The sequence below is a fragment of the Alligator mississippiensis genome, chromosome 3 (genome assembly GCF_030867095.1).
Source record: "Alligator mississippiensis isolate rAllMis1 chromosome 3, rAllMis1, whole genome shotgun sequence".
Lineage (NCBI taxonomy): Eukaryota > Metazoa > Chordata > Crocodylia > Alligatoridae > Alligator > Alligator mississippiensis.
Genome location: NC_081826.1, coordinates 91,345,095 through 91,372,556, shown reverse-complemented (window position 1 = coordinate 91,372,556; position 27,462 = coordinate 91,345,095). Strand labels below are relative to the sequence as shown.

General features: G+C 41.8%; 1 protein-coding gene and 1 long non-coding RNA gene across 7 annotated transcripts in view; one reads left to right on the top strand and one right to left on the bottom strand.

The window, feature by feature from the left end:
- DLGAP1 (DLG associated protein 1) overlaps positions 1-27,462 on the top strand; it is a 735,970-nt gene that overhangs the window by 503,287 nt on the left and 205,221 nt on the right. For all 6 annotated transcript variants that reach the window (XM_059724196.1, XM_059724192.1, XM_059724194.1 and 3 more), the window contains one exon: positions 19,332-19,546. In XM_059724196.1, the coding sequence (XP_059580179.1) occupies positions 19,332-19,546 (215 nt within the window). The remainder of the gene's footprint in view (positions 1-19,331; positions 19,547-27,462) is intronic.
- On the bottom strand, positions 263-26,180 carry LOC109283880 (uncharacterized). Its single transcript, XR_002091190.2, has 3 exons — positions 26,094-26,180; positions 20,448-20,502; positions 263-475 (listed from the first exon to the last, which is right to left on the bottom strand). It is a non-coding gene; the product is annotated as an uncharacterized LOC109283880 (long non-coding RNA).

The following is a 27,462-nucleotide window of genomic DNA, read 5'->3' as shown; positions in this document are numbered from 1 at the left end:
CAAGAAGTGAATTCATGCACTTCTTGAAGTGATTCATGCATCAGAGTTATTGCAGTGCACAGTTCATCTCTAATCATGTATTTGCTGCTTGATGTTCTCCCTAATTACTGTATGCCACTAGGCCTTGGCACATCTGTAGAGTGAAAGAAAATTTACATAGATTTTTTTCACGTTTCTTTTTTTTTCTTTTCTTTTTTTTTGGTATCAGTCATGTTTTCTCATGAGCCACTGGATGGCTCTGCAATCACTAATATACTAAGAGTTGGGGAAATAAGTTTACTTAAGGGCGTTAATTACAGCTCAGAAGAAATGAGGATGAAACTTAGAGTTTTGGGAAGCAGAAATTGTAGATCTTTTATTGCTGGCAACTACTGTTCGGAGAAGATTCAGCAGTGAAATGTTGCCACGTCTGAAAGGAAAAGTGTGAAGTAGGTGAGGAAGTCTGAAGCATGCTACAGTTTGCCCAGCAGTCCATCTGTAGGAAACAAGGAAAACATAAAAAAACCCTATAAGCCAAAAGTCTTGAATCGGTACCCATTTCCTGGTTTATTTTGGTTTGGAGCTGCCAGAGAAGGGATCTGATTTGTCCCAGATCCCATGCTTTATCTCCTAGTTTAGGTTTTGCTGGAGACTGGCTGCAATGTCCATAATTTCTATAAGTATAAAGACACTCTTCTTCAATAACTCCTATTTTTTTTTCTTAAGACTGGTTACTGTACTTGATTCTTTAAATATTCATTAGATATTCCTTGACTTCTTGCCTGATTTCTTTGCATGGCCAAGTCAAGAGCATACGTAATTTTAAAGAAAATCCAGGTGCTAATCTGTATTGTGATCTATCATATTATCTAGTACATTGTTTGTTCTTCTGGCCTAGTAATGTGTTTAAATTACATTTTGCTGGATTTAGCTGTATATACCCATCTGCATTTGCAGTCATTCTTGACTTGTTCTTTTTTGTCAACTTTGTTTACATGTCTTTCACAATGACGTGAATACCATATCCAAGTTAATTTATCCAATATCTCCTCGTCTTGCATACGTATGCAAGGTACATTTTATACCCCATTAATACTTATCTTCCAGCCTACCTGATTCTTTACTCATGCCACTATAAATAAGAAGTGAATCCACTGACTGGCAAATATTCCATTTCAATTGCAGTTTGCTAATCAGTTTTGTAAAATAGAGAGACCTTCAGTTACTAATTTTTTCTGAACTCTGTTTCCTGTTCCCCAGTAAAGCTAGAGACATACTGGAGAGGAAAAATATTTTTTAAATATGTTTCCAAGTAAAGCACTACATTTGGTACTAATGTTGGGACTATACGATACAAAAATATTGTAGTACGGTTGGAGTGTTGTTGGAGCCATGATGGTCCAGGAAATGTCTGAGAGGCAAGGATGATATTCTTTACTGAACTAACTTTTATTGAGATAGCTGTTGGACAATCTTTCAGGCATCAAGTACCCTTCCTTTGACTGGGCACTTGTCCAACAGCTCTTTGAACTATACAGTGGGATCAGTAAAAGATATCACAGACAAAAATTTTGGGCACTCTCCAGGTGCTTTTGAACATATTCGTGAATCCCCAAAGTTTAATGAAATGTTGGAATTTGCAAGTCATTGTAGAAACTGAAATATTTTGAGGAGGATATATTTAGGAAGATATATTTAGGCACAATTGATTGTTTAATAATATTTCATATCAAAAGCATATTATTCATCTCTAATAATTTTTCAATAGTAAAAATTGTTCGTCCAAACTGGCAAATGTTTATGAATAATGTGTGGATTCACAGAGCTATAGACAGGTTTGTAAACAATTAACAAAAGGAAAAAAAAGAGCTAAGTTTGCAACAAATATATTCAGAATGAATAATTCAAGCAGAACTACATTCTAGGCAGTCAGCTTCATTCTGTATGTATCCAAGATATCTTTATTGCATGATGGAAAATCATTCTATTAAAATAACCCTTACATGTAGCAAAACATTTCTAGTTAGCCCTCCATCCCCTCTCAACCTGTTCTTTAACATACACTAAAACCTTGTAATCACATCAAATATTAATGTTGGTGAGAATGACCATGCTGAACTCTTGACTATAATAAACAGCATTTTCTCATATAGTTAATAAATACTGGTCATTGATGTAGCTGCCCCATCTTAGGTGCTCAGATACTACAGTGAGGGAAGCCATACTTAGGATCATAGGGAAAGTAGGACTGGAAGGAACTTCATGAGGTCACCTAGTTCAGCCTTCTGGCCTAGGCAGTGACACCCCTGTTAATACAATCCAGTATTTTTTGCAGCAAGAGCACACTGTTGGCTCTTACTCAGCTTATGGTCTATGATAACCCCTCTGCAGTATTGCAGCCAGCCAGTCATTCTCAAGTCTGTATTTGTGCATGCCATTATTTCATCCCAAATTCAAGACTTTGCATTTGTCAGTTAGGGACTGGGTCATGGGCACTCTTGCCTAGTGGTTAGGTACCTGAAGCACAGGTACAGTCCAGCTTGGTTTCCCAGGAACTGGGGGAAGGAGGGGCATGTAACTGGGAGCCAGAATGGAAAAAAGACAGATCAGGGTCAAAAGCCAGAACCAGAGACAGGGTAAGCTGAGGGTTAACCAGGATCAGAAACCAAAAGTCAAAGCCAGAGGTCAAACCAGAACCAAGAGCAGAAAACGAGAATCAGATTGCCAAGGATCCTTCAAGAATCGGAAGCTGAAGTTTGAGTCAGGATTCAAAACCAGAGAACCAGCAAGGAAGCACGCAGAGGGTCAGGAACCATGAGGTTAAAATCTCCTATGAGAACCAGCTGTGCTATTTGAAAGCTTGTCAGTGGTTTAAAGAAGGCCTCATCTACCTCTTCCTTGTGGCTTGCTGGACTACAGCAGATGCCTACCATGATGCCCCCCCCTGCTGCTCTCCCCTCTTACCTTTTACACAGAGGCTTTCAATGGGCCTACCTTCCACTTTATACTGCACCACAGAATAAATGTACATCTCCTTTATATACATAGGGCAAAACCTACACCTTTTTTTCCCAAGGCTATCGTTCCTAAACAAGTTACACCTGTCCTGGTGGTGCTCTAGTCATGTGGATTATCCCATCACATCTCTATAATCCCAGTTGCTTCATAATTCCTTGATTATACTAGGACATCCAGTTCTTCCTGTTTATTTCCCAATTTCTCATGCTTCTTGCATAAGTATATAGATGTTTTAAGTATCTAATTGCTTGTCCCTTTTTCTCCCTGAGAACATTGCTAATGGTTCTGCTATTACTCCCCTTCAGTAAGTTTTATCCAGAACCCCTGGCTTTTTACATGCTTCTGGGCTTTTACCTCCAACCCCCAAGGGAACCTTATTTAAAGCCCTCCTCACCAGGTTAGCAAGGCTGTATGCAAAGATATTCTTCCTTCTCTTTGTCAGGTGGACCCATCTCTTCCCAGCAGTCCAAATTCTTGGAATACCACTCCATGTTTGCAGAAGTCAAAGCTCTGCTGGACAACACCATCTATGCAGCCATATGTTGATCCCCATGATGCAGCTGCTCCTGCTTTACATTTGACTGGAAAGCTCAATGAGAGTACCACTTGGGCCCCTGTCCTGGTCACACATGTAGCCAGAACCATGTAGTCACTTTTAATCTTCAGTATCATTATTGTCCATATTGATGAGAAGTATGGCATAGTATTTAGACAGCTGGATGGGTCCAAGTATTGTTTCCATGTCATCTCAGATAGAAGCTCCTGGAAGGCAACAGACCTCTTGGGCCAGCAGGTATACCAGTTCTTCAGCTGGGCAACCACAAGTTGAGAAGAGGAGTGCTCTTTGTTAGCTGGAGGTAACAAGTTGCCAGCTTCCACCTTCCTGAGTATCTCTGTCTTTTCTGTGTCCCAGTGCCTTCACAGGCTGCCCCTGTTTCATTATGCTGGAGGTCTCCATGCATTGAGCTGACAGATGATGCTATCATGATGACAGTTCTTTTATGACTATAGCTTCAGTCTTATCTGTCACATGAAAATTTTCTGTTTAGGACTCTAGTCTTCATCCACAAAAATCCTGATCAAGGCAGTCCTAACATAAAGGACAGTTTGGAGCCAAGCTAGAAGCTCAGCATAAGTATAAACTCCACAACATTTCTAATGGAGACATGTACAATACACTACAAATATTTGAGGTGCATTATTACAGTGAAGGCAGATTGGTTTAAGCTAAATACACATATGGTCTGGCTCAGTCTTTTATCGTATTCTTCATAGGTTTTAATATCATGCTGATTATTGAACTAACTGGGTACTTCTACACATTCATTAATGTGCCGTGATTATGGCACATTAAGTTTAGTACCTGTAATTACAGGTACTAACTTAATACACCACAATCAGCTGGCGCACACTTTGTTTGTGATGCTAATATGCAGTAGACTAATTCTACTGTGCATTAGCATGGTTTTTGCCTGCTGTGCTAACGTGCAGTAGAATAAGTCTACTTTGCTGCTAGTGTCTTGTGTAGACACGCCCACTGAGCATCTCCCACTAGTCCATTAGGTGGCAAAAGTGTGTGTCTTTCACATTTTTTACTCTCAGGAGGAAAAGGATATGAAATGGATTGCTTTGTTTTGATAAGGAAATTAGTCGTTTGTTTGTTTTTAAATATACAGGTTATCATGTATTTACTTGAGAGAAGGCAAAGTCAGACACACTTTGCATTTGGTGCAGAAAATGGGAAAGTTCTTAGGTGAATTCATTCCACTGTCTTATACTGGCCACTGAGAAAGTTCTGTCTGCTATACAAATGAACTTCCACCTTAGTGTAGAGAGTTCATTGTGTCTTTATCCAGGTACTTAGACAGCCTTTCAGATAATTGGGGCCCAGCTTATGGGGGGGCTGGAAGATAGGAATCAAGACTGAACCTGAATTTAATTTCTATGGGAAATTAATATAGAGATAAGTAGCAAGTTTGATTTACTTGCAGTAATCTGAGTTGCTAAGGAACCACGTTGCACTGTTCAGTTCTAGTTGGTGAAAGATTCTGTTCCCAGGAATATGCTTTACTATAATCCTACCAGAAAAGACAAATTTGTGAATAATAGAGACTAGTTCATGCACCAGGATGGGACAGAATCTGCTAGCCAAATAGGGAAGATAGAAAGCATCACCTGCCATTGTAGATATGGAACGCTTATCATTAGCAAGAGATCCTAAACTACTATTTGACTGATTATGAATGTAAAACTTGTATTCAAGGAGACAGCAACTTAACTGCAGATTCCTCAGACTTTTCAAAATACTCTCCTCTGTTGACTCTGCCTTATTTGTATTCAGCTTTATCCAACCATTCCTCATTCATGCTGAGATCTCATCCAAATAGTGAATCCTGGTTGGGGGAGGTAGAAGAGTTATGTGGTCAAAGACAGGCAAAACTAGAAATATGTTATGTTGTCTTCCTATTACTAGCACTTGAATCCATGTCTCATCAGTTCGCTATACAGATGATTGCATGAGTGCAAAAGAGTGGAGAGAATTTCTCTTTGTGAGACTCCTCAAACAACACATCTTGTGATGAATGTGCAGTTCCCATTGTTGTCTTCAGAGTGGTCCTGGAGGAAGAACTCTAGTACTTTGGATGTCTGCCACCATTCTTGGTTGAAGCAGCAGCATCTTATGGGTCAGCAGCACTGAATGCTGCAGAAAGGTCAAGGAGAAGAGAATGGATGTCTTCTCTCTATCCATTGACAGGAAGATGTCATCCATCAGTGCCACTACTGTGGTTTCAGTTAGGGGTCCTAGCCTGAATGCAGATTATGCTGCACGCAAAAAACTGGCTTTAATTAGGTGAGATTTTAGTTGGACTTTGTCTATAGCTTTTCTGTGTGTTTGTTTAAGAATGGAAGGTGTGGCACTGAGTAGTAGTCTGAAACAAATGTATTCAAAGATTTTTTTTCAGTCTTGGTTAGACATTTATGTATCTAAGAGGAAAAGAGAAGGATTCCTTCCCTTAATTGTGCATTAGCTATTCCAGTCAGAAGTGGTAGCTTATGACTCTTTCAGATGCATGGGTCAAATACACAAGTCTTAGGTTGAGCATACTTTAGATTATCCAGAACTACCTGGCAAATGAAAATACTGCACTTTAGAAATACAGGCTGTCTATTGGTTAGTAGGTTTAAACAAAGGATGCATGCTGCTAGTGGAGCCTTCCCTAGGTTAGTGCAGGGAGATTTGCAGTTCTGGTAAAACTGAGGGCTAAATACTATTTCAGTTTATGTACCCAAGTGGCAAATACCTAGCCCCATAACTGCATTTTGGGGGATTTGCACGTGCTTTGCAATTCAGCATTACATAGATTAGTCTAACAAGCATAGTGAGTGGGTTTGGATAGAATCATGCAGTTATGTGCAAAAAGACAGATAAGTCTCAAAATTTTAGTCTGACAAAAAACAAAGCTAATGGGCTGTGGGTGAGGAACATGATCAGACCATCCTAACACTTTAACCCAATATGTTAGTAGTTAATGGTCTTTGGCCAGGGAATCAGAGACCCAGTTTCTAGACCCCCACTCACCCAAAATGGGTTTGAACTTGCATCTCATGCTTCCCAGCAAAGGCCAGCTGTTGTTTAAATCCTTGTCTAGAAGCTGGGTCCACTGAGCAACCCAGAGAGGGAGACATGTGACACCAGGAGGAAGAAGACAGGCCAGCAGGTACACGCGTCAACTAAATGGACAGTGCCCCAGAAGGGATTGGAGCAGAAATTCTAGCCTGAGACCTTTCTGTTCCCAATGGGGCAGGAAGTTTCCCATGGATGTTTTTCCAGTGAACTTTAAACACAGTGTGAAGACATTGTAGGCTCAAACACATCTGGGTGAAGGAGGCTAGAACCCATATATCCTGTTTCCTGGGCAAGTGCCCCAGCTATTAGGCTGTTGGGCTATATGCCCTCTCCTATGTTTTTCTTCCAGGAGGTATACAAGTAGGCATGTGCAAGTAGCAAAAACTGCAGTTATGTAGCTATGGATGCACCACTTCAGCACATCAAATGAAATAGGTTTTAGCCCTTAATGTTCAGCTGTAATCAGGATTATAAAAACTCAAGCGCAATTTGCCACCCTGGACAGCTCCTTAGTCTGTTTCACTGTTGTTTTTATGAGTTCTTCCAGATGGAAAATGCATGCAGATACCTCAGTCAAATGAACTGAGTTTAAAATAGAACTTGATTGCTAAAATCCCCATAGGTGAGGCAAATATTGTCAGGGATCTTTCAGATCTTAAACTTACCCTAATGGAAATAACCTGAATATCTGCTTTTCTGAAAACAGCTAAAGGTTATTTTTAATGCAACATTTACAGCATTTGTTAAAGCTTAGGACTTCCTTTCTTCCTTCAATGACTTCTGAAAGCATGTATGTTGATAGGATACACAGCTACTCTTTTTTATTGGTCTAAGTAATTCAGTATTCATGATTGCCAAGAATAGATCTAGAAAGCAGAAGATGGCAATTGAAATTTCTCTAACAACATGCAAAACAGCCATAATAACTGCTAAGGAAACCAAATTGCATGGGTTTGAAAATCTGCACTGAGCAGTCATTAAGTATTGTTCTTTAGTTGTGTGATTTCATTTCATTAAGTATTTGCATACTAATAGAAAGCTAAAGTTACAAGTATACTGCTGTGAGTGATGCCCAACCACTCCCTTCCAGCCCTTGTGTTTACTTCCATAGTCATCCACATTGCATTGGCAAAGCAGAGGGAAAAGCTTTAATGCTCTCAGCTTCAGTAAACCAAATCAAATTTGAGATGAATAATGAACTTAATTTGCCATAAAGACAGTCTGTTTGGTATTTCATCCAATAAGGTAAGTTAATAACAATTTTAGGGAAAAAAAGGAAAAAAGATCCTTATTTTCTTTGTTGTTTTCTTTTAAGCCTAAATAAAATCCTAATTTTTTTCTTTACATTCTGAACTTTGTTTCACATTTTATCCAATATATGAATTTAAGGTGAATGACATAGCACTGAGTACTTCTATATGTCTGACTTCTGTTTATTTGGGGACCCAGAAATATATATTAGAAAAAAAATCCAGATTTCTATATACATATATATACAAAAAGCATGCTAAATGAAATGTACTTCTCAGTGCAAATTGGCTAATCATAAATTGTTCACTTCCAGAGCAAAGCAAATTTAGATCAAAATTAGGGCATGTAACTGATACAGCAGATGTGGCTGAATCCAGTTAAGGCATTAGGTATTAACTAGATATTATTTGCATGGTCTATTTTATTTACAGTATAGGCATTTGAGCAGAAAGAAAGAGAAGCACAATCAGTGTTGTGTTTCATAGCTATAAGGAAAGTTGTGTGTTTGTAGTAGAGGTGTTTTGTACAGCAGTTTTTCTAGCTCAGAGGCCTTGGTGAGATCTTACTTATTTCAATTTGTTTAAGTAAAGTACATTCATGATTATTAGTTCTATAAAGAAGAAAAAAATCACTTTTTAAAAATCACATTCATTATTTTAAAGAATACTTGCAAAGAAAAATGTCTTTAGTTTGTATGTGATTTTAATAGCTCAATAATAAAAATGATACTTTATTAAAGACAGTGATTACTGTAGAAAGATTTGGTTTTTATTTTTTGCTGTTCTCTCTCCCTTCCTTGTCTCTGAGAGTAAAAATATTCTGTACAATACAGGATTATTTTGTTTTAGTCATTCTGCAGAGTAGCACTTGTAATGCTGGCAAAAGTATAGATCATTGAGGAAAATGGATGTTATGAACAGGGATCCTGGTTTTCTCTGATTTTAAAAAATCCCTAATTTTCAAATGAAAAAAAGTAACCCAAAATCCACATTTTTCTGTGATTAAAATGAAACGCCACTATATACATATCTATATATAAGTTGTGTTTCATTTTAACCATGGAAAATGTGGATTTGGGTTACTTTTTTAATCCAAAAATTGATGATGTTTTTAAATCAGAGAAAACCAGGATTCCTGGTTATGATTTACTTAAAAACCTTAAACAAAAATAAAGGTGGCTACTCTCTCAGCTCTGTAGGTCTCACTGCTATGAGTCTTCAAAGGCAGCAGCTACTATCTATGTTCACTTTCATGCAGCATTGACTATGACCTTGTAAGGTACAACACTGGTCATTCAAATGTAGCAAGAGCCTGTGGGAAAATTTCTGCAAACCTCCCAAGCCAAAAAGCTGAAGACTTACATTGGCATTATTCCCCAACATTTTCTCAGTACTGTTGAATTCATAGCACTGTTAAATATGACAACATATCGTGGAATGGAATTAGGCCCTAGAAAATATTATGGTCAGTTTTACCAATTCTTTGTTTTAGACTAGGGACTCAGTATATTATTTCTTTTCAATCTGAAACATTTTGCTGTGATAGCAGATGACAGGTCTAATATTGACCAAAGATGCTTTAGGAGCCTAGTAAAGACAATAAATAAAAAACAAAGCTCAGCATTATTTAAAAAAAAATGCATACACAAAATTGCTGCTTATTATTCTAAAGATGTATAATGTCAAGTACAGAAATATGTGCAAAGTTGTTGAGTTTTGAAAATAGTATTCTGCCATGTCAAGGGAGCTTGTCCAAGAGCTTACAGAAGAAGATTTTAAATCAGGAAGACTCCTGGGTTCTGTATCCATTCCACCACGCCATGCTAGATGTATCCATATTAGGAACCCATTAAAACAGAAGTGTAACAGAAGTTGTGGCATAAAAATAACCACTATCACAGCCGGTGGCTGGTCATGCCACTTCTGCCAGCAGCCAACACTGCCCCATGCACAGCTGCTGTCCATTGCACAGTGCTGTCCTGTTACATTTGGAAAAACTGACCTAATATACTCTCTACCTGTTTCCCCAACAATAAAATGTGACTAATAATGACAATGATGATAATACTGAAGAACATATAGCAGGGTCATGTGGCTTAATAAAATATTTGGAAAGGAATTTGTGAACTTTTGGTAAATGCTTTTACAGAAATACTGTTAAAAATAACTGCAAATATAAACTATGTGTTATATAGTTTTAATGTGGTGTAAATATTGAAATCAATGGAGCTACCATCATAAAATTGAAGTAAGCTAGTGAGGAATCAGACATATGTTTTTTAAAAATAATATTGTCTTACAAAATTAAAAGATCCCTTTAAAGCAAAAACTGACTTAAGCATAGACTTCAGCAAGCAATTTAAGCAAAGTGTGTAAGCACTCTCCACAGACAAAACGTTGGACCTAGTACTACCATTTTTTAATTAATTGTTTCCATGAGATTTTCTTTGTACTTCCTCATTCATTGACGTTGTAATAGCACATGAAACGTCCTGACTTCTCAGATGCTATAGACTTAAATTAGAATTCTATTTATAATGTTGAATTCTGGGTTAAATATGGGATTTTCCTAACCAGTCCTCTTCTCTTTGACAGATATAGACCTTCCACTCACAACCTGAGTGTAATATGAAATTTGACATTTTTCTGGATTATTTAATTTATTTCCCTATTTCTGGAGCTTCAGCTTCCAGGATTCTAGACCTCTTCAAATTAAGAGTGACCAATTGACTTTTTGATGCCTTTGGACTTCTGTATTCCTGAGTTCTTCCTTAACACCTCTATTCTTATTCTGAAAGAAAATGGTTGAAATAACAAAATGGATGTTACAAAGATAATTTGTTCATTTTCACTAAATGAACCTGCTTCACTGAGCAAACAGAGATCAGACCACTGACTTCTGAGTAGGGAATTAATGAAAGATATGCCCACAAACATAAGTGCACAGTCACATGCACACACATACAGAGTGTCATATACCAAAAGCTGCAGCAATAACTAAATTTTTTGTGTATGCCTATTTGAGGCTATAAATTGCATGTGTGAATATAAAGCTTTGTGACAAATTTATTGCAACCAGCTCCAACTTGTTTAATAGTATCTAAATCACTTTGAAAGTCTGCACTAAAATGCACTGTATGCACACTGCAACATTATTAACAACACAACTCAAAAATTCAAAGTTATAGATCCCATAGGAAGTATAGCTCATCTATATTGCGGCACTGTACTAGAGCATTAAATTTGACAGTGCATTTATTTTTTCAAAAATTATAAGTGTTCCACTTGGCTGAATTATGCATAAGCATTATACTTTTAAATGCCCTGATTTTTGTTCAGTTAAAATATCAGCCTCAGTGTTGCGTTCACATAGTTCTTTTTAAATTTACTGTAGTAGTTAATTTAGGTAAACCTGAATAAGGTAAACCTGAATAATAAAGTCAAACAAATGGAGAAAAATCTATGAGATGCCTGTTCCTCAGAATATCTAGATGTACTCTTTAATCCAATACTGAAGATAATATCTATGTTCTGAGTGACTAGAAACAAGTTTTATTGTGCTTGCCTTGCATATTTTAAAGTTCTGGGTAGGTATCCCACTTTTCATTCAGGATGTCAGCAAGTCCTAACTGTGAGGCTGTGTTAATTTCAATTTTGTTTCTGAATGATTTTTGCTCCCAACATGAGCAATACAATGGACTGCTCTTGGATATATTTGAGAAATGCTAAGGGAATGGGCTGAATGTTTCCATGTTCATTTTAATTGTATGTGCCTATAGTCCTAGAACCAATGAAATAGCTAAAATAGAAACGGAGATTATTTTACTGGTTGTCACAAGTGACCTGCAAAAAAAGTGTAAAATGTCCCATCTTCCTATAAATTGTTAACATAAAACTGCATATCTGTTTATACACTATAAATAGTGCTGAGCAAGAACCAAAACTCCATCCCTTAAATATGGTGTTAGCTGTGTCCAGATCTAAATTATTAATGGGAAACCCAACTAGATACAATTCCAGTTTGGTTTCTTGACTTCTGATCTCCAGTGGACACCTCCCACTCTACCATCTTGTCTTTTTCTTTATTCCCTGTTAAAAGGGTCCCCTCCACCACAGCCCTTCTCCCATTACCAATGGAAAAAAGGATGGAAAATATACTAATTTAACTAAAGTATTCTATTTTTTTCATATGTGAATGCATTTGTACATAGCATTATTTAGTAAGGAAACTAGACCCAACTAAACCCATTCCCCAATCCTGGAGATCTTGAATTCCTGAAACAAAAGTAGATATATTAGAGTATACAGCACACCATCAACTTAGTGCATGTGCTTCACAGTGCATGTGCTTTACAGAACAGTCATTGGAGAACATTTCAAGTAGTCAAGATAATATAGAAGAGGGAATAAAAAATAAGTAGATAAAGAAGCTTGGGCAGCGAGAAGAAATGATGGCAGAGACATAGACAAGAACAGACTTGGGAGATGAAATCCAAAATCCATTGAAATCCAAACTCTGTTGAAGAAAAAGACCAAAGCTCTAGTAACTTTTAGGGCATGTCTTCAGTCTCTATGATGAGCCCAGGAACACTGCCGAGAGCAAACCCTGCCACATGCTCATACTCACTGTGTGCCAAACCCCAGAAATTAGGCAGGGTGCTGGGTTAGGACAGCCCTGAACAAGTGGGATGAGCTGTCCTCAGGCATACCATTGTGAACATGTTTTTGGCATTGTTCATATACACAAGTACTAAATTGGCTACATAACCTAATTTCTGGAGTGGTAGTGAATGAGCAGGATGTATGGTCTCAGTAGCACTCAGAGGCTTGCCAGAAAGCCAGTGCAAACATGCCTTGAGTAGGGGAAGGATTGTTTCACGGGAGTACTTTCAAAATGAATGAGAAGCTTGAATTTAATGCAGAATTTGTGAAGGAGCTAGTGCAGAAATTCAAGAAAGGGAAGCCAGTATTATTTGTCCTTCACAGCAGCAGGAAAGGAAGAAGAGATGAGAAAGGAGGTTAAAAAGAAAGAAGATGCAATCAGCAACATAAAAATTAGAATAATAGAAAATTAGGGTTGGAAGAGATCCCAGGAGGTCATTTAGTTCTAGTCCAACCCCTTGCTCAAAGCAGGACCATCCCCAACTAGATCATCCCAGCCAAGGATTGTCCAGCTGGGTCTTAAAAACCTTCAAGGATGGGGAGTCCACAACCTCTCTGGGTAACCCATTACAGTCTTTTACTACCCTCCCAGTGAGGAAGTTTTTCCTAAAATCAAACCTAAACTTCCCTTGCTGCAAATGCAGATCGTTGCTCCTTGTTCTGTCATCTGCCATCACTGAGAACAGTCTAGCTCCATCCTCTTTGGAACTAGCTTTCAGATAGTTGAAGGCTGCTATTAAATCCCTCCTCAGTGGGTGCATCTACACATGCATTTACTCTGGCCTTGATTTACTCTGATATAAACTAAGCTGAAGTAAGGGTTTTCAGGCAGGTGTCTACACATGCAGGTATTAGGGAGAAGATTTGCATCCAGTTTTCTGCAGCTCCACAATGAGCCCGTGTGGCCACCAGGAGGAGCGCTAGGCTTTGACTGCAGCTGCCAGCACTTGGCAGCCCTCTTTAAAACCCAGCCCAGCTTGCTGCTCTCTGGCCAGCCTCTTCCTTGTCCAGGAGCAGCATACCAGTAGCAGGGACAGTATGCGTCAGCTTTCTCCTTGGCCATTCTACCTCCCGCACTATGATTGCTCAAGCCCCTGACCCTGGCAGCAAGAACCAGTGCCCCGGGCTCCTCCTGGCCACCATGATCACTCTGCTGGCCCACCACACTGACTGTCACCTTGTCCACAGCTCTCATTCTACCCGGCTCCCCCACAAACTGGCTGCCTGGCCACAGCATGCCACCGCTGCCACTGAGAAAATGCCACTGCCAGGAACACCAGCAAGGGGCTACACAGTGCCACCACTGGGGCTGCAAACACCCACATGGGCCTCCAGCTCCACTACTTCTGGGCCTGCTGTTCCAGCTAGGATTGGTGGTGGCACATCGTCCAACACACCTGGGATGATGACCAGTGGCTGGATGGCTTCTGCATGACCTGGGCCACCTTTCAGAACTGGCTCCAGCAGCTGTAGCCCCACTTGGAGCATCAGGACACTGGCATGTGCCTGGCCCTCCTCACAGACACCTGGCTGGCCCTCGCCATGCTGAAGCTGGCCATGCCTACCAGTCTCTTATACATCAGACGCCTGTTCAGCATGAACAAGGCCACTGTTGGGGAGGCAGTCCTGGTGGTGTGTGGGACCCTCCAGGATGTGCTGGGGCACACTGTGCTCCATGTCCATGACCCCCTGGTGGTGGTGTATTGGGGTCCTGGATGGGACCCACATCCCTATCACCTATCCACCCCATGGAGACCACCCCTATTACAGCTGCAGAAGATTTCACTCCATGGTCCCGCAGGTCATCATGGACCACCACAGCATGTTCACCAATGTTAGCACCAGCTAGGTGGGCAGCACTCACAACACCCATGTGTTTCACAACTCTGGCCTTGTGGTACTGGTGGAGAGTGGGCACTTTACACTGGGGGTGCCACACCTGCAGCTGGGTGCCATCATGTACCTGCCCCCATTCATCAGGGACCCTGCCCACCCACTCCTGCCCTGGCTGATGCAACCTTATACCTGGACCCCTGCCAGGCCACCTGGACCCCTGCTAGGCCTGCTTTAACCAGTGACTGCGCTGGACCCATGCCCTTGTGGAGTACACCTTTTACTGCCTCAAGGGTCACTGGCATGCCCTCACTGCCTAACTTGAGATCACCAAGGACAACCTCCCATGAGTCATTGTAGCAGCCTGCATGCTGCATAACATCTGTGAGGCCTGGTTGCAGGAGGTATGACGCATGGAGGATGCCTGGCAATGGAACACCACCTGCAGTGGCAGTGACAGCAGCGGACCCCCCCCCACTGAGGCCCCAAGAGAGCCACACACCTGCCAACAGGGGCCAGGGCATGGGTGCAGGAGGCTCTAGCTGACCACCTCCTCCTGCACTCCCCGCTGTATCCCACCTGTCCTGCAACCCATGGACCTCACCACCTCCCCTGTTCACCCTCAGGACCATGTTCACTACAGACACATGTCAGAAGAACAAGCCTTTATCCCCTTCATATCACATCACACAGACCCCTCTCCCCCCCAACACACAGAGCCTCCCTTCTCCCTCCTTCCCCAACAAACAAAGCCCCTCCACTTCCCACTCCACCCACGAACAATAAAAAGCCCTTGTCCCTATGAAAACTATTTACAAAGTGACTTTTATGGTGTCCCAGAGTGGGGGGCCATGGGGTGGGGGCACGTGGGAGGTAAAGCCTGCAGGCAGGCAACCAGCACCATGGCATCTGGCCAGTCCCCCTTGGGTCTGGAAACTGCGGCGAGTATGGTGAATGGGGAACTTTCCCAGGGGTGACAGCAGCCAGTGCGCCTCATGGCATGGCTTGCTTCCTCTCCAGCAGGCAGAGTCCAGGCATCACTCCAGGCAGCTCTGGCTCCATGTGGGTATGGAGCCAGAGTGAGTGGCAGGGCTAGGCTGAGGCTGGGGATCTGAGTGGTGTGGCGCCCAGTACAGGGGCCAGGCCAGGGGCTCCTGGCAGCTGGTGGTGGCAGAGGACCTCCTTCCAAGCCTGCTGCGGGCCAGTGGGCAAGCACCAGCAGGTGGGTGGGGCTAGGGATAGTGGGCAGCTGTGACCCTGAGCCAGCATCCCCACTGCCAACTGTGACCTTTCCCCAGCATCCAGATGCAGGACCAGCAGAGCCATGAGACAGAAGCTTTTTGTGAGACATTGCAATATTTCAGAGATAAGATGCTCTGTACCAAGAGCCAGATGCAGTGCCCAGCTTCAGATCAGGGGTCAGGTATGCACGGGTGCCCAGGGTCCATGATAAGTTGACCATGATAAGTTGGCACCTGATGCCATGGCTCCAGACCAGGGGCAGGCAAAATATGGCCTGCAGGCCAGATCTGACCTGCCAGGCCATTCTGTTCAGCCCACGGGGCCCCCTAAAAAATTTAGTGAATTAATATTTATTCGCTTCTGGCAGCCTGTCAAACCTGGCAGGAACCAGGGGTAGTAGGACCCAGAGGGAGCCCTCCGCAGGCTTGAGCAGCCCAGTCCCACCCTGCCCCCAGCCAGTTCCCTGCTTTCCTGCCCCCGCCCTGCTCCAGCACCATGTGGCTCCCAGCTATATCACCAGAAGGCAGAGCACAGGACCACACTGGTATGGCGGGGGTGTGTGCATATATGTGTGTGTGTGCAGGCACAGTGTCAGAGTGTGTGTGTGTGTGCAGGCTCAGGGGCAGAGTGTGTGTGTGTGTGCAAGCACAGAGGCAGAGTGTGTGTGTGTGTGTGTGTGTGTGTGTGTTTTCATAGGGTGAGTCCCACATGCATACCCCACCATACACATGCACCCACACCCCCTTTGCAATGCCATACCCTGCCACTCTTCACCCACAGACAGGCCACCACAAACCCCATACTCACCCACACCCCACGTGTCCACACACATCCCCACATGCTCCCTCACCCCACATACCCACACACCCATATCCCCCCACAAACCTATACCCACCCCCACAACATAAAAAAAAACTTAATTTTAAGCTATTGTGCAATAACCTCTATGTACACTATACAAACACATGTAAATCAGAACAAAAATATTTGTTAAATCAAATTAATGAATATTGTATATGTTCACTTTTTAGAATATAATTTGGTATTTTTCTGGTTCCTAGATGGCAAAACCCCTTGCTGAAAGGAGTACTTCCAGGAGCAAGGGAAGGGACTTCTGATAGCAAAGGCCAGGGGCTAGGGGGCAAAACTTCTGGTCACAAGATGGTGACCAGGGAGTGGGGCACCTGTCAAGGGGCGGGGCTACCCATGCGGCCTTCAACAGCTTGCAAAAACTCAGTAAGTGACCCTATGCCCAAAATAATTGCCTGCCCCTGCTCCAGACCCTGCTGCCCTCCCGCTTCTGCTGCAGGCTAACTGATCTGCTGCATTGCTGCCCAGCCCATGGTGCCTGTCTTGAGGGGCACAGATCTCCTGGACAACTACTGGGGCAAGGAGCTGCCCATGCCTCCGCTCTCCCCGCTGGGGTCTTCTGTGGAGAGGTACCTCGGGGCTGTACTGCTACTGTGCCAAGAGTATGCCCCTCCTTCTGTGTATGCCCTGGGCAGTGCACAGTGAGGTGTTTGCATGGGCTAAGGGGTGCCTGACCCACTTCACCCTGCTGCTATTGATCCTCATGGTGCCCTGGGCACATCTGCACTCCTAGTTTGGGGCCCAGAGCTTCGACAGCACAGGGGGCAAGTCTAGGCTGGCCCTCAAACTCCACCCTACATGTCCCTGCCCACTGTTGCTGAGGAGGACATGGCCACTGACATCAATGGTTTCCTCAGTATATGAGAGGCCCATGGGTCATGTCTACATGTGCACTACTGTGCGTTAACTAATCTCACTTAAATTTACTGCTTGTATTTCCAAGTAGGAAATTTAAGTGGGATTAAGGGTTTTTATGTCTCAGTAAGTGCACGCACTTGTAGATGCATGCGCTTACTGTGCAGTAAACTGTGCTAATGCGCAGTAACGTGTCTCATGTAGACACGCCCAGTCTTCTCTTTTGCAGACTAAAAAAGCCCAGTTCCCTCAGCCTTATGCTCAGAATTCATGTGGCCCAACCCGCCAACCATTTCCATTGCCCTCCACTAAATTCTTCAGTTTTTCCACACCCTTTCTGTAGTGAGGGGGACCAAAAGTTAATTAGGTAATTAAATATCATTATGGCATTAGAGAAAGAAGAGGAAATGGATTTTAGAAATATTTAAAGGAAGAGTCTTGGGATTTGAGATTGGATGTGATTATTGGCACTGGTTTTATGACCCAGATGCCTTCTTTCAGGAGGACTCAAAACCCTCAGACTGACCATGACCTTTCCATTCAATAATAGGGGAAATGTTTTGATACACGGTGATATCAGATAAAAATAATGCAAACAATTCTATATCTCCCAGTCCTAGAGCTGTCATTAGACGGGAGGTATGTCTGGCCACTACACGAGCTTTACCCTAAGGTTCTCTTGAATGTCAGATGTCAGCAGTCCGGAGGTCAGAGGCTTGGTCTTTCAGTGGTTGTCATACTGTCCATGTTCTATCCTGTCAGCATATTCCTTTGTTTCACAAACCCATCACATGCGCGTATCCTAATTTGGTTCTTTCTGGTGTCCTCCTTATTTGGTCTGTTCCCCAAAACTGGAAATCCCAAGGGCCCTGCAGTTGGGCACTATGACCTGATGCCACTTTATCTTGTGTTATAGAATAGGTAACATGGCTTCAATTCCCAGCCTGTGTGTCTGCTTGCTCCTTGCCTGTATCAGACACAGTGGGCCTTGGAGAAACTTTTTCACAGACAGGCTTTTTAGAAATCAGTTAACCCTTGCTGTTGCCCTGGACCACTATTGTAATGCATATCTACTTTACCTGTAAGCCAATTCCCAAAAGCAAACCTCTAAATACCATTTTCTAGCCATCAGTGATGAAAGAAGGAAAAAGAACACCATTTTTGTTTACAATTAGCTTTACTGGCTAATTATAATAATTAGCAACAATCATTATAATCATTGGTGAACTGGTGGTCAAGATTGTGGAATATTTTTTTTCTTTGTCTAGCACAGTATTTTGTTGGGTTTTAGCAAAATTGCTAGACTGTGCCATAAAAATTAAAATACTGGCAATAGTTACATTTGTAAGGGTTTATTTACCTTCCAGGCTCAAGTTGGTGATTGGAGTGAGGTGTTGGCAGCTGAGGAGTAATTTAAATTTAATAGGTAATTCAGTACTTGACTTCTCATTATGAATGTGTAAATAAACTAAAATCTAGGCACTATCATAATATATGAGAAGCTATGAATGTATGATATGCTGCATTGAAAGTTCTATATGTTGTGTTATGAAAAAATCTTACATTCAAAAGATTGTCTAATTTTATTCCAACCATACAGTTGTTCCAATAAAAGAAATGTCCCCAAAAAATCCTTGCCTCTCATATGTTCAGGGTTACATTTAACAATTTATAAAGGTCCAGATGCCACAGTGATGCACTCCTAATGGTAATCTTAATAGGACAACATGAATATTCACAACATGTAAATCAATTTTTGACAACCCTAGTTTGGCATTAGCCATAGCATATAATGGTCACTATGTTATATAAATAATTCGCTTTACATATCGCTCTCAATAAAGTGAGAGTGAAAAGAATGGGTGGGGAAACAGTTAGGAAATTTATCATTTTTTCTTTAAATTTTTCTTTGCTTGTTTTTATAGTTTTGGAGTTTCTCCTCAAACTATAATAGAGAGGTACAGTGAATGAGTACATTGTGTTTATTTCTATAGGTTCCTCAGGATGAATGGACTGGGTACACTCCACGAGGCAAAGATGATAAGATTCCATGCCGGCGAATGCGCAGTGGTAGTTACATTAAAGCCATGGGAGATGATGACAGTGGGGACTCAGACACCAGCCCAAAGCCATCTCCAAAGATTGCAGCACGAAGGGAGAGCTATCTCAAGGCTACCCAGCCATCACTTACAGAACTCACCACCCTCAAGTAAGACGTAGTCAAAATTAACCAAGGAACTGTCCATGTTTTCTGTTCTTGTCTGCCCTTTTCAGATTCTGGGTACCCGTTAACGAAACATTTAAATCCCAATGATTTCCTTTTAAATGTTTTTTTTTAATACAGATAGACTTAAGCATGTACTTTCCTGAACAGTTGCCTAATATTTAGGACTCAAATGGCAGAGGATCAGTTTGTTGATTACAGTGAGACTGACCACATGCTTAAAGTTCTTTTTTTTCTTAAGTAGAAATGTATTTAAATAACTATGTATATTCTTTAATCGTCATTGCATTAGTGGAAAACAGTAGCAAACCAACAAAGCAAGCTCTAAGTCTGGTGGTTTCACTCCAATCTGTTAGAGATTTACTACATAAAAAATCAGAGGTAAAACTCTGCCTGTCTAGGTAATACCAATTTAGGTTTGTCTGTCTGCTTTCATTACAACGGAGTTAAAGGTAAACAGGATGCTCCCACAACACATAGTGCAAGGCACAGTAGTAGTCACCAGCTAGGTGAATTAGCTGTATATTTGTCCATTCCTTACTCCATTCTGATTTATTTTGGAACACTGATGTAAATTACATCAATGTGTTCATCTGCCCACAACCTCAGATTACAAAATGCAGTCACCACTGAGGAAGGTGATGGAATAGATATTAGTTTGGTTAGGATTAAATAATGTGTATCCAGTTGAATGGAGTAGTTGCAAATTATTTGGAGTAGCTAAGGCACTCGTTGAATTTCCCTGTGATCGTGATGGTGAAAAGTGTTTCTAATAACTATTATGTCCAGGGAAGGAGGAGCATTTGTCAAATTCAGAATGTAATCCCAAATATCTCTTAACTTGGGGCAGTAAAGTCATGTCCAGGTCAGCCTACCTTGGCCTTACCTTAAAGCAGTGCTTTTCAAACTTCGTTACACCAGAAGTACGCAACCTTCTGGCCCTGTAAGCCAAATGAGTGGTGCAGGGTCAGTCCACAGGATGGATTCCATACATATTTGGTCCATGGACCCCATTCTACATCCCTGGATCTGGCCACATACCATATGTTGGCCTATACAAACATGTGCTGCCCTGCCACTGGCCTAATCCAGCTATGTACTGGCCTAATTCAGCTATGTGCTGCCCACCACCCCAATCCAACTGCTCACCTACCTGATCCCACATGCCCAGATCCAGCTGTATGCTGGTGTGATCTGATGCACAGCGCTATGTTATCGTGCCTGCAAGAATTCCCAAGAATCTAGAAATTTGGGAGCAGAGATGTAGCAATTGACTTTGCTACCATTTTCTCACCATCAAATTTCTATGCCCTTGAAATGTCCTGCGGGCCAGATGACATGGCTACATAGGCCAGATCCAGCCTGTGGGCTGGGGGTTCAGCACCCATGTGTTAAACTAAAGGCCCCTTTCAGAAAATACTATCTCTTGGTTTTATTCATTCTTTTGATTGTGAAAATATAATAGTGTAATTCTGATGCTGCAAAGAACTTGGAAAGACCACAGCAGATCAGAATATTTTTGAAACTATGGATTCCTATTTGAAATCTCTGTCTTGTGAGTTACATGTAGGTGTTGCAGACCAAACAGTGCTCATATTGCACAGCATCCTTAGAAAGATCTTACAGTAACCCAGAGTGCCACAGCACTCCTGATGAACATGGTGTAGAGCATGGTTGTAGAGCAATTCTAGCAAGTCTCTTACTTCTCAATCTTTATGCAAGATCCTGAAGTGCTAAAGCACATGCTTTGTTATAAGCATAACTATGTGAGTAGTTCCATGGACAACAGTTATACTACTAATACTAGAAACAAGAGAGAATAAACAGCATAGTATAAAAATACCTCACTATCTCCATGTAAACAGATGGCAAATGTATACATGGAACCTGGTTTATGAATCATTACCTGGTTTATGAATCATCCTCACCAGATACCTTGGTTAAACCCTGGTGTTTCTTGAGTTAGCGGCACTAAACCTGATCAGTCAATGTCTGTCTGTTTTCTTAGCATCTGATGCTTAATCATACTATTCAGGGGCATTTATATATGTACCTTTGTCTGCTCTGGTGCACTGAAATCCAGCACATTGGAGCAGACTTGATTAATCAAGTCTGTGGAGCATGCAAGCTGATGTGCCCAGTGCTGCATTGCATGTATTTATACAAATGGTAAAATGCACATCAGCACACAGAAAATGGCAGCAGTACACTTTTGAACTAAAACACCTTTGATGTGTTTTAGTTCAAAACCACGCCGTCACCATTTTCTGCGTGCTGATGGACATTTTGCTGTTTATACAAATGCCCCCGATGATTACATTTTAAACCAAATCAACTGAGAGTCAGTCCTACTGCAACTAGGCAAGGAAGTGGATGTGAGGATTAAAGACTGGGCACATCTACACGTGTACTTTAATGTACATTAGCCTATTATGATGTGCATTAAAGCATCACAAAAAACATGTGTTTTTGCTAATGTGCATTAAAATAGGCTAGTGCACCCTTTTCTAGTACCACACAATGGAGGTACTAAATTTAATGCACACTAGCAAAAGCACAGTAATAAATATGTAGACACACTCTTTGAGTCCACATACTGTTCATGGGGCAGGAAACAAGCAGGGCAAGGAGTAGACTGTCTCAATGCCAGAGTTAGGTAGTCTGAAGGAAAGTAGCCTGCACCTTTTTCAGGGCTGCAACCAGTTATTTTTCTTCAGGTATAAAAAATGTGCCCTGGGATGAATTTTGATACTCGAAGTCGCAATTCCACTTGTGATTCACCCTGTGGCTAATCCAAGAGTTATGCAGTTTATGACCTTTCTTAGGGCATTTTGGTAGCACCAACTTGAAGCATTCAAAAATCATGAATCAGACCCCAAAAAACCATGTTAGACTTTAGATTTTGAGATTTTAAACACTTGACTTTTGAGACTATAAAAACAATATAACTGGGGTCCTTTTCATTCCTTCTTGTATAAACATTTAGGATTTACTTTTTTCAAGCTTCTCTCTTCATATGTGATACAAATCTATATTTTTAAATGTAAGCTGAGATTCTCATTTCATTTTATGAAGTCAAGGTCTGAGGCTTTAAAAAGTCCCATGAGAGTCGCAAAAAAATTGCAAGAGTTGGGAAAGCAGTGTATTAAAGTGATTCTAGAATGGAGAATTGGCATGGGATGCTCATCCTCTCTTTTCCCCTGCCTCTGGGTGAGGTGGATGAACAGTGGCAGCACTCATCCACTGGACTCTAGAGCTGCATGAAAGCAGGGGCTGCAGCTAAAGCCTGTGATAATCAGCTGGTGACCTCAGATTTCATGGCACATATGGACAGGATCTGAGCTGACAATTGGGTAAGCTCCGAGCTTACTGCACATTTGTCCACATCCACAGGGGGGATGTGACCATGTGGCCTTACCCCTCCGGATATAGCTCTCCAAAAAGGAATTTTTCATTTTTGTTCTTATTTGTCTCATATTTAAGTCAACATTTGTTTCAGTCTGTTCTCTGCAAAAATTTCAATTGCAGTAGTGAATTAGTGCTCACTGAAATAGAAACTAGCCTAAATATAATTTAACTGTAGCCTAGCACTACAGCTTTTAATATTTTTTCTTTGTCTCCATGATTAGTAACAGAAGACTCCTTCTGCACTTCCTTCATCAATTTTCTCTCCTTCTTTGTCCTCCTCTCCACTGCTCAGAGACCTCATCTAAGGAACAGGCCATAGAATAGAGTGTTTTATCATTGTTACCAATGTCACATTCTTAGTTTCTGCAGACACTTTCAGAATATGCCTGCACAGTGCAGAGCAGCTATTTGCTGAGCTATGCCGTGCTGGGCATGCTAGCTCCTGAACCAGAAACAGCATAGGCACATTAGAGCAGGGCTCTGTGCAGGATAATAGCTCTGCTTCTCTGAAGAGCTTATTGCTCTGTGCACAGTGCCACACTAATACAGCCATACTGCTTTCAGTTCAGGAACTAATACACACAGATCTGCTCAGCACAGAGATATCTAAATGCTGAAAGCTGTGGTGGGAGAGGAGCCAGAAAATTCTGGACATGCACTATTCATTCTCCTCCAGCATCTACTCTGTGCCACTTTGTGAAACAGGATGCTGAACTAGACAGACCTACCGTCTGGCCCAAAGGCATGTCTTATGTTCTTATGAAGGCTCAGTATAAACTGCTCAAGGGGATGAATCAGCACATTCCTCAAAAGTCTCTCATATCTGACCCTAAATGGTCATATCTGGCCCCACCTTTGGAGGCAATGCCAGTTACCATAGGGTCCCCACCAGAGAGGTGAATCTAAGCACCTTTCACCACCACAAAGCCCATACACATAAACTAGAATTATAAGGTTGAATGGGACCTCAAAGTCTAACTGCACAAATGCAGGATGCCCTAACCCTATGTTATCCCAGAAATATGCCTATGGTTTCCTCTTATGGGAAATCTCCCATGAAGGGGATTCCACAATTTCTCTGAACAGTCTGTTCTGCTCTCCTACTGTTCTGACAGTAATGAGGTTTTTTCCTGAGATTCTCTTTATTCTGGAGTACCTGCTCAACCTGGGTGGAATTCTGCTGCTGGAGGCCCCGGAATATAGATATCTTGGGTTCCACATCACTTCTATGACCATTGCTGTTTGGTGGGAGGATCTAAAATGCTAGCTCTTGAACATATGATGATTTGTGATGACAGTAGGTGAAGTTAGGGAAATAATTTAAACTAATTAAAAATGAAAAAATAAATACCTAAAAATAAGGTCCAGAAACGGTTTTAGTTACAGCAAGGTGCCAAGTAGAAAAAATATATGCAACAGCCACAGGCAAGAAAGGAAGGAGCAACTCCTTTATCACTTTGGCTCTTACTCAGCAAAGCACTTTTAGGCAGATAGGGCATTTTTACACATACTCCAGGGGTCTGGGCAGGGTGCTTTAATTGGAGCAGCTCCAGGTGCCACTCTAATTAAAGAGCCCAGAGCATCTTGTGTATCAGTGTCCCCATGCATCAAAACGGTGATGGGGGGCACATTATCTAAAGCTTATCAAACAAGCTTTAGTTAAAGTGCCGCTGCCACCATTTTGAAGTGTGCGGATGCTGATACACATGACACGGAGGCTGGTTGGAGCAAGGTAATTACCATGCTTTAGCCAACTCAATCGTGTCTGCTCTGATGTGCTATAGTTATAGTGAGTTGGAGCAGCCTCCTGGCTTATGTACAGGCCCCCCATAGTTTTTAAAATCCCTCCAATTTAGGGGGGTTCTTAAGAGCATATTTTAACTTTCACATTTTTTAAGTTCCATTTGCATCATTTTAGGTGCTTTGCTGAAGTGAAACCTATGTCACACTAGGAAACAACTGTGACGTGGAAAGATTGTTTAGTAAATACCATATTTTCTCATATAAAACATGTACCTTTTATCCCAAAAAAATTAGCTGCTGGAAATCGGGGTGTACATTATAAGATAGGAAATATGGTAACAGCAGTTTCTACTGCTTAAGTTTCTGCTGGGTTAAAAGACAAACAATGCTGCTCAAGATCCACAGGGAACAGAACAGTGAGCAGACTTAGCTCCCTAACTGCTGTTACTCATTTACTGACTATGAGGAAAGATCTTATTTTTCTTCATTCTGCATTTCAAAAACAAGGTGCATGTCTTATTCTGGAGCATGTTGTATGTGGGGAAATATAGCATTTTTTCTTTGTCTCCTACTTTCCAAAAGGAAATAAAATTAAGTAGAAATTTTCTCTCATGGTACTGGTTGAAATTTTGTCTGAGTTTAGACCACATCTGTTAGAAAACATTTGTTTTTAAGGCCCTAGTATATGAAACATAAACCTATCATATATATAAAAACACTTATTTTTGTATATTTTTGTGAAAAATGTCCAGGTCATCTCTCAAGGAAGCAAAATCTCCTGTTTATATACATAATGAGCACAGTCAGGCCCAGCAAATCACAATACAAGCTTCTTCACATTGACTCACTAATGTGACTCAAGGTTGCCCTACAGGAAACCACTAAATTATTTTGTTTCCGTATCTATTCATTCCTAGGCCTCTCTGATTGGTCTACCATGCAAATCTATAGTTCTGATGATGTGAGTTTTGTGAACATCTGCCAAAGACTGGACTTAAGTCCCTAACTCATTTTCACATAGTGAAAACAAGTTAATTCCATTGGTTACCACTGATATAGCCTAAATTTGTATGTAAATCAGAGTTCTATGCAGCTGATCCAAAATCCATTCAAGTTAGCATGGTATTTTCTATTGATATTATTAGAGAGCTTTGGATCAGATCCTAATCTATATCCAAAAGCTGAACCTTTCTCTAGTTCTCTGTCCTTTATTTTCTGACTATGAAGAAGGAACTGTAGTGTTATGACAAAACTGTAGTAGTAAGGTGTCCCAGGGGGATGAAGGAAAAGAGGCAGGAGACCCCTTCCATGGCAGGGCTCGAGGCAGAAACAACCTGCCACCACAACAAAAAGAAAAGCCCTGAAGACAGGGCAAACTTACCTTTTTCAGAAGCAGCGGGGCCGGACAAGCCACAGTGAAACAGAACACCCACATGGTTCATCAGCTGCTTTTATCTGCAGCTGAAACTGGTGCGGGGAGATGACATCATCCATGAACACTGTCCGGCAGAGATAAAAGCCGATGGCCAGGAAGCAGCTGAGGGAATGCTGCAGAGAACAGGCTGTGAAGCTGTCCCCTGATCTGGGCAAGGACTGCCCGGCCAGAAGCAAGAGAGGCCGAGGAGGGACCTATCAGAAGGGTCTGACAGTAATTAAGGGAATGTAACCCCGGATGGCGAGGAAGCCAGAGGAAGACGTTGAGGGACGAGAGAGTCCACAGATGCCAGAAGCGTGAGTGGTGTGAGCTGAGACCCTTCCCCAGAGTTTCAGTTTATTGTTTCTTTTCTTAATTTTTTCCCTGGGTCCCAGGGCTGGCAGAAGTGGCTGCAGGCACTCCTCAAAGGGCAGAGCGGACTGGGGCCCTGCCGGGGATCTCGACTCAGAGAAGAAGATCCAGCACACTATCAAGGACAGCCCACCATCCTGAGGGCACTGGGGCGAAGCAAGGAAGACCGGAAACAGGACGAATGGAGAGGACACAGGAGGCAACACCAGGAGAGCAAGCCAACTGACCATTGTTTGGTTGCCCTAAGAGGCTGGCACATGGTTGGGGTGCGGGGGGGGGGGTATAGCCCCAAGAGCACTAATTAGGAGTGACACCTGACCCACAGAGAGCAATTGGAGGGAGCCCCACAACTGAATGGAAGATCTAGATCGTGGCAGGCGAATGTCGGGGCTTCCATCAGGGAAAACGTGACCTGATATTGAGACCACAAAAACAGTCTCTGCGGTAGACCCCGGGCACATGCTCCAAGGTGGCCAGGGTGCATCTACACAAGGCCAGGCGGGTGCATAAGGTTTCATGGATCCTTTGCTTTCTCCTTATGATCTCTTATGTGACATCTACTCAACTTCAACTTTATCTCTGGGAGAAAAATGAGCTTGTTAATTTAAAAACATCTTCCCATTTGCTTTCACTTTTTTCATTGTGTGGGATATTATTCTTTCCAAATACATCTCGCCTCATGTTGGTCCCACAACCCACGCTCTCCCACCCACATACCTACCATTCCTCTCACTACTTCTTTTCCAAGAAAAGGTTTTCATTATCAGTGTTTCTTTTTATGTAAGTAGTAAATTTTTAAAAGCACAACTGTGTCATATCCACTTTATGTAATGCAAAATATTTCCTGGGTTTTTTTACTGAATTTTTTTCTTGTTATACCTTACAATCTCCCTCCTACAATCTTCTTCCCATGCCATCGTTTCCATGTGGTTACAGAACATGTTTCATATGCTCTGGGTAACAT